The sequence below is a fragment of the Gossypium raimondii genome, chromosome 7 (genome assembly GCF_025698545.1).
Source record: "Gossypium raimondii isolate GPD5lz chromosome 7, ASM2569854v1, whole genome shotgun sequence".
NCBI classification, from domain to species: Eukaryota; Viridiplantae; Streptophyta; class Magnoliopsida; order Malvales; family Malvaceae; genus Gossypium; species Gossypium raimondii.
In genome coordinates, this window is record NC_068571.1 from 51,233,679 (window position 1) to 51,241,387 (window position 7,709).

At 30.3% G+C, this 7,709-nt stretch overlaps 1 protein-coding gene across 1 annotated transcript; it reads left to right on the forward strand.

The window, feature by feature from the left end:
• The first annotated feature begins 390 nt into the window (after nucleotides 1-390).
• Nucleotides 391-2,198, forward strand: LOC105804536 (transcription factor MYB36). The gene is made up of 3 exons (XM_012637234.2): nucleotides 391-737; nucleotides 1,140-1,269; nucleotides 1,359-2,198. Exons 1-3 carry the CDS (start codon nucleotides 602-604, stop codon nucleotides 1,942-1,944), a joined length of 852 nt encoding a protein of 283 aa, XP_012492688.1. The 5' UTR covers nucleotides 391-601; the 3' UTR covers nucleotides 1,945-2,198.
• Nucleotides 2,199-7,709: the final 5,511 nt, after the last annotated feature.

Below are 7,709 nucleotides of genomic sequence, written 5' to 3' on the forward strand. Positions count from 1 at the left end.
TAGGAATTTAGTTTCTCTATTTTTTCAGATTTTAAAATTTAAATTCAACTGTGAATACTGCTAAATCTGTTGTCATGACATTCTAAAATAAAAAAACTACTTTAATAGAATACAAAAAAATTGAACTTGAATTTTAAAATATAAGAATGAAGGAACTAAATTGTACAGGGACTTATGATAAATTTTAACCAAAAAACCACAAAGTAAAAAAAAAAAAAAAGTTAAATTTTTATTCTCCAAATGGGTTTCAATATTTTAATAATTCATTATTATTTTATTAGTGGATTAAATGTTTGGAAATAAAATTCCAAAGAAAATAGTCATACAAAGTCAAGTGGTATGCAAAGGAAAAGAGGGACGGGGAGGCAGCCACCAATATTATAAACCCCAAATTCACCATAAGAGGTGCCCACTGTCTCTTTTGAAACCCCCCTTTGCGTGTCTCAATTCTCTCCTCTCTCTCTCTTTCTTTCGTTCTTTCTTTCTTTCCCTCTCAGTCTCTCTCTGAGTGTTTAATTTATTCTGTCTTTGGCCTGTCTTTTTTTTTGTTTGTTTGTTTTTTAAGGTCACACAGTAGTGATAGTGAAGGAGCTAAGTAGGCATGGGGAGAGCTCCATGCTGTGACAAAGCTAACGTGAAGAGAGGCCCTTGGTCTCCTGAAGAAGACGCCACCCTCAAAAACTATGTTCAGAGCCATGGCACAGGTGGTAACTGGATCGCTTTGCCCCTTAAAGCTGGTATATCCATCAAACCCATTTCACCCAAATGAGGGTTTAAAAAGACTGTTCCATCGTTTTATTTTCAATTTTTTGACTGTTAATAATTACCGTACTTTTTCTCCTGCAAGAAATTAAAAAAAAAATAAAAGGAAAAGACTGGCCACTTTGTTTTTGTCTCCTTGTTGCATGATCTTTGTTCAAAGTACTGTTTTCATGTCTGGGTATTTTATTCCTTTTTAGTCTCAGGTTCTATCCTGGTTTAACTTTTTGGATCATCAAAGAGAGAAAACAGTAAAAGAAATGTAAAATTTGTTTTAATTGAAGCAGGCAGCTTCAACTCTTTGTTTTCACGTTTGTTTGTAAGAAAAACGTTGAATTTTTTTATTTGGGTTCTTGTTTGTCTTTGTCATTCTTTTATAGGCCTTAAGAGATGTGGCAAGAGTTGCCGATTACGATGGCTTAATTATCTCAGACCAGACATCAAACATGGAGGTTTTACCGAAGAGGAAGACAACATTATATGCTCTCTTTATAGTCAAATGGGAAGCAGGCAAGCTCGTTTTGTCTTAAAGTTTCTTGTTAACTTATTCAAATGTAAGCATTTTTTTTATAATTTAAGACATTTATTATTCTTGTTAGGTGGTCTTTGATAGCTTCTCAACTCCCTGGAAGAACCGACAATGATGTGAAAAACTATTGGAACACTAAGTTAAAGAAGAAGCTACTTGCAGGGAAATCAAGCTTTAATGTGGAAAACAATGGCGGATTATTAAATGCTAACAACAACAATATCCCAACTCAACCACTGCCTTACAATCTTGATTACTCAACTACTTCACTTCCGATTTTATCTGATGTTAGCTATGGATTCTCTGTCAGTAATTGTAGTACTTCACAAAACATGGGTTTAGACCCAGTCATGCAGTTTTCAACTCCAGACACGATCACCAATCTGTCACAATCAGGTCCGAATTTGGACAACAGTCACAACAACATCGTTGTTGTCTCCTCCTCTCAAGAAGGATCCGCCTTGTCGGATTCTACTGGTAATGGATATGGTGAAGATACGGGGAGTATTATTTTGATGGATGATCAACAGTTCAGCTATGAGTTCCCTTATGAATTCGTCAATGGCGTCCTTGCAGGTCCAAGCTTTGAGTTCTCCCATGGTGATATAAAGACTAGCCAAGGACTGAATCAAAGTGTTGCTACTAACCCTTATTGAGCCACAAAATTCAATGCTTGCCGCCTACAACAAAAGATCAAAAGCCATGTGAAAAGGAGAGGAGATGATTGGATACAATATATATGTTTATATTTTTTTAAGAATTTTCTTTCCACATGCTTTATTATTATGATGATGACTTGGAAGATTAGGTTTTGTGTAGATAAACAAAAATGATTATATTAACCTATGTCTGATTCAAAGTCAAGTCACTGTAGCTTTAATTTAATCTCAGATGTTGATTTTATAGCTAATTTTCTTTCTTCTCTTAACCATACCCTTTCAACTTTCTAGACTTAATCCCATTGCCAGATTATTCCTACCTATACATATACATATATATCAATAATTCACATAAAATTAATTGATTCTTTTATTACACTTATAAATTTAATAGTTTATTTGATTGATCAGTTTCACCAAATAAATATATATAAAAGAATTATAATTTTTTTAAATATTAAAATGAAATTTTATCATTTTTTTTCCACCAACAACTATCTTCTTTTAGTATTCTAAGGAACCAAGGCTCATCCTTCACCTACATATAGGACTATTATGGTGGAGTTAAAATTGTCATGTGTTCTTGTAGTACAATCAGGGTGGCGCTAGTCTCACCCCATCTCTGCTTTCTCAGAAAAGAGTAAAATAGAATTTAATTCATTTTGGAAATTATAAAATTATAAGTAGTAACATAATAAAATTACATATTAAATATCCAAAAATTTATAATTTAATTTTATTTCTCACAAAAATTATTTTGGCATCACTCCTAAATATAAAGATATATGACAGCTTTCTAATCCAATTTATGAAGTTTCTTAACTTCATTGACAATGGATAAGATAATTATTTATATATAACTATGTTAACTACCAGAGACGAAGACAGAGGGGCGGGTAATGGCCTTGGCTCCCCCCCCCCCCCCACCCAAATGATGATTTTGCTATAGAGGACATTTAAATTTTGTTAAATAATAAGTTAGTATAATAGTAAAATCATACTTTACTCTCCCAAAAAAATAATTTTCTGGCTTCACCATGTTAACTGCTAATGTTTAATATGGGAAATTTGTGTGAGAGAGAAAAAAAGTGGGGGGGGGGAGATTGAAATAAAAGAGTGAAAATGCAAAGGAAAGGGGAGGGTGGGCATGGGTGTTAGGGTGATTCCATCATCATGTCTGCCTGTTTTTTGCTGTTTGAGTGGTCACGAAAGTTGCATGGGTTTGGTTTTGGCCTGTTCAAACCTCATCATGCATTTGCTGTAAACGTATTCTCTTCTTACAGTAACCATAATATCTCTTTCTCCCCCCTCATAACTTATTCTCTATTATAGTCTTCGGTAATGCGATTGTGTGTTGTTGTTCTTGTCAGGTTTCTTATTTCTTTCCTCCATTATTATCATTCCATTTACAATTTAATTATTTTATTATCATTAAACCTTTTCACCCCAGTTTTACCATTTAAAATCTATCCACATTTTTCTCCAACCCTCAAATGATCCATAATTTAATGAAGTTCTAACGTTTTTTATTTCTCTTTTTCCACATCCATGCATCTGACTTTCTTACAACCATCTTTCCATTTCAAAACTAAACCACCCAAAAATGGATAATCAATTTTTGATAGACCAAAATATAAATATAAGTAATTGCATCAATTCTAAAACTAAAATCGAAATATATCTAATTAGACTAATCTATAAGATAATTTACGCATGATATATCATATAACCTAGTAATTGTCAACACGTTATTGGAAAAAAAAACCCTAAATATTAAAAGCTTTTCTACTTTTAAACATTTATTTTTCTGTAATTCTTCTTTCCAATTTCCACTTTTGCTTTCTAAAAATAAACAACCTTTCTCTTAAAGCAAACACACACATACATATATATGTATTATATAATGTGAAATGAGAACCTTGCCAACCTCATTATTTTATTATATGATAAAGGCATTTTTCCCCTGGGGCCTCTACTGTCAACATTTTTTTCAACAGATCCACAAATCTGCTGCAGTAAAGGGTGCTAATTAGCAGAAAAAACCAACAGTGGTTTAATTTGGAAACTCTAAGATATACACCCTGGGTGAATGCAATTAATCTTGTCTCAACTTGTCACCATCAAAACTACCCCAGTTTTGACTATCTGCTTGTTCAATATAACTTAAAAGCTTAGTTAAATTGATTTCATGAATTTATTTCGGATAGAGGTGAATTTAGAAATTCTTTAAGAAGGTAAATAATTAATTACAATTTTTTAGGGGTCAAAATATAATTTCATCATTTTTCGAGTGATTATTTACGAGAAAATTAAAATAATATCTTTATATATAGAGGTGTGCATGGGCCGGGCCGGGCCGGGCCGGGTTCAGGTCAGGCTCAACTAAAATTTTAGGCCCGTTTGCTAGGCCCAGCCCAAAAAATGGGCTTAAAATTTTACCTAAACCCGACCTGGATAAAAATGTTAAAATTCGGGCCCGACTCGGCCCGTCCATATTAATTTTTATATTTTTATATAATTTTAAAATATATATAATATATCAAAAATACTAAAAACATAAAAAAAATATTTCCCAACAAATTGAAAATAAATTTTAAAAAATATGTATACTTAAATAACACTAAGATAGATGCAACTTAACAAGCAAATGCCTCTAAAATAATAACAAAATTAACAAATGTCTTTAAAATAATAAAAAATTAACAATAAAATAAGTTTTATACAATATTCAAATAGTAGCAACATAATAGTAAAATTGTAGCAAAATAAGGACAAAACAATAAGAAAATAATATTTAAAAAAACAGATTTTTTTGTCCTATAGTGAATTCGAGTCGGGCCGGGCCGGACTCGGACAAAAAATACCTTACCCAAGGCCCGGCCGTTATACACCTCTAAATTATAAAATTATAAATTAATATAATAGTAAAAATCAATTCTAGCATTCTCTTTGCCATTCAAAATTCAAAGTTTGAAAAAGGTTGATTATAGAGACTTTATTTTTCTTTACATGGGGGGATTAAGTAAAACAGAAAGGCCCTCAAAGGTGGGCAGACATTTTGTTCCCTCTAATGTTTGCACATTGCACTTTCAGACAATTTTTATCATAATGTCTTTTAACTATATCTTGGTGTCATTACATGTAAATGAATATTCCTTGTTTAAAAGTATTTAACGAGACAAGCATATCAGCACCATTGGATAGGCCACCATTGCTTCTCTCTCCCTTCTTCACTTGGGACAAATATAATTTAATTTAATCCTTAATTAGTGTACTATTTAAAAAAAAACATGTCAATAAGGGAATATATGCAACATTTAAAATTTGATGAAATCTTTAACATATGGACAAACAAGATTTTTAATCCCAATTACTTATTCAATCTCATTGTACTTACATATGCTTTTTATTATCTTCCAACAACATGAGTATAATAAAATATATAAAATTGAAATGTTAGTTTATTTGTTGATAAATATATGAACTTAATTTATTATTTTTCTTTAATAAATATATTACATGTAAACTGTTGAACTATTTAATTTTGCTAATGCCGTGCATAAAATGGTTGAATTTTTGTTTTTGTTTATTTTCAGGTCAATGGTTTAATTTTAAGATTTAATAGTGTTACCCAATTAGATTAACTTCTAGGGGTTTTAGGAGACAAAATTGAATTTTAGATTCTTGGAGGTCAAAAGAAATTTTTATTATTATACTAATTTATAATTTTATTTTTAAAATAGATGTCGCTAATGGCAATGGAAAGATCGCAAAAGTAAAGAAAAATAAGAACATACGGATTTTACGTGGAAATTTTTTTGGGAAAAAACTACGGGTAGAGGAGAAAAAATTCACTAATGTTGAAAATTGAATGATATAAGAGGATGTTTTACTACATCTATTTAAAGGTTAAAAAATCCTTATTCTAATCAATGTTAAATAGATGATTCTACTTGTGCTGCATGTTCGTACACAGATCCCCTTGCTTTACCACTGTATTTTCTTTAACAAAGATTCGAGTTTCACAACTTTAACATTTATAATATTTCAATGGGCTTAGAAGCAATTTCATCATTTTGGGGACCAAGACCACCACCTGTGCCTTGGATTTGCCCTTGGTAACTTCTTAGTTTTCCAGAGGACCAAATTCTAACAAATTAAAATATAGTGATTAACTTTTATGTTTTCATATAATAAAGGGATCAAATTCATAATTTGAGCTTATTTAATATTATTTATATATTACCCTGTCATTTCATTTCAATGATATTCGCATTTTAACATTTTGATTTCAGATCCCCTTTCAACAACTAGCTATAATTTAAGAGAACAAGCACAAAGAAAAGAGGTTATTATATTAATAATTGAGTCAACCCGTATATTTATAATACTATAAAGGTTAAAATATGCTACAAGTCCCTACTTTTTATAAATTTGAAATTTAGTCTTATACTTTTATTCTTAGGAATTAAGTCTCTCTACTTTTTAGATTTCAAAGTTCAAGTTCAATTGTTAACACCGTTAAAATTTTTCTATTAAATTTATTGGTATGACATTTCAAATAAAAAAAATACTCACTTGGTAGTCATGTAACTAAAAATATAACATTGCAATGAACTTGAATTTTTAAAAAATTAATGGTGTTAACAATTGAACTTGCATTTTAAATTGAAAAGTAGAGGTACTAAATTCATTGAAAGGACTAAATCACAAATGTACAAAGAATACAGGAACTTAGAGTATATTTTAACCTAATATAAAAGATTTGCTTATATTCATTCATTTTTTGTCTAATTCTTAATTTCATCCTTCTACTTTAAAAGGTCTAGGAAATTAATTAGCCCCTCTAATTTGTCAGAATTTGTTCCTTGTACTTTAGAGTAATTGAGAAAAATTAGCCTATTTGTTGCTAACCACATGAACTTGAATTGCAAATTTTTCCTAATTTGTTGCATATAAATGGTTACCCGGTTTTTGTCAGTATAAAAAAAAACCCGGTTCAATGTCGATTTTTAATTAAATCGAATTAGTCGAAAAATTGAACCGGATAAATATGTGTTGAATACGAAACTTCAGGGTCAAACTTTAATGTGGAATTAAATTAAATCGATTGTTAATTATAGAACGAACACTAATTTGCAAGGTGTTATAAAGAGTGAAACTTGATTAAGGAAATAATTGAGGCCCTTAATTGGTATTAAGCCAACTTTGAAAATAAGATAATGGGATGGCTTGATCATAGTCATTACTCTCCATTAATCTTTACCATATTCAATAGTAACCATTAGATTTAATGATAAATAAAATAAAATAAAATAATATAGTTAATCAAAGTTAGCATGTTAATGTGATAGAGGGATGAAAGAGAAGACTGATTTTCCTCCCATCTTTTCTCCTACATTCGACTACAGAAGAAACAAAGAAAGAAAATTGGGTTCTTCATTTCACCATTGCCGTCCATTGCATTGTTAATTAAGGTGATCTTTTCTTTTAATTTTAGTTGGATTATTAAGTAATGATGCTAGTTGATTCAAATCCAATCCTTAGATTAATGAATTGTTGATGTTTTGGTTGAATTTCCATAATTGAAAATCTTTAGAAATTTGATACTAATAGCTCAAATTTATGCATGTTGGTATTAATTAAGATTATAATAGAATATATTACAATTGTAGTAAAAAGTATTAAATTAAGCTTGAATCAAGTTGAGAAATTATAGTTAAATTAGGTGTAATTAGGGGCTTATTTGTTAAGGATAAAAA

Bases quoted from the DNA above. Each gene is read 5' to 3' on its own strand.
- LOC105804536 (XM_012637234.2), top strand. From the start codon at position 602: ATGGGGAGAGCTCCATGCTGTGACAAAGCTAACGTGAAGAGAGGCCCT. The intron at 738-1,139 runs GTATATCCATCA...ATTCTTTTATAG, and splicing joins CGCTTTGCCCCTTAAAGCTG to GCCTTAAGAGATGTGGCAAG. The intron at 1,270-1,358 runs GCAAGCTCGTTT...TATTCTTGTTAG, and splicing joins TATAGTCAAATGGGAAGCAG to GTGGTCTTTGATAGCTTCTC.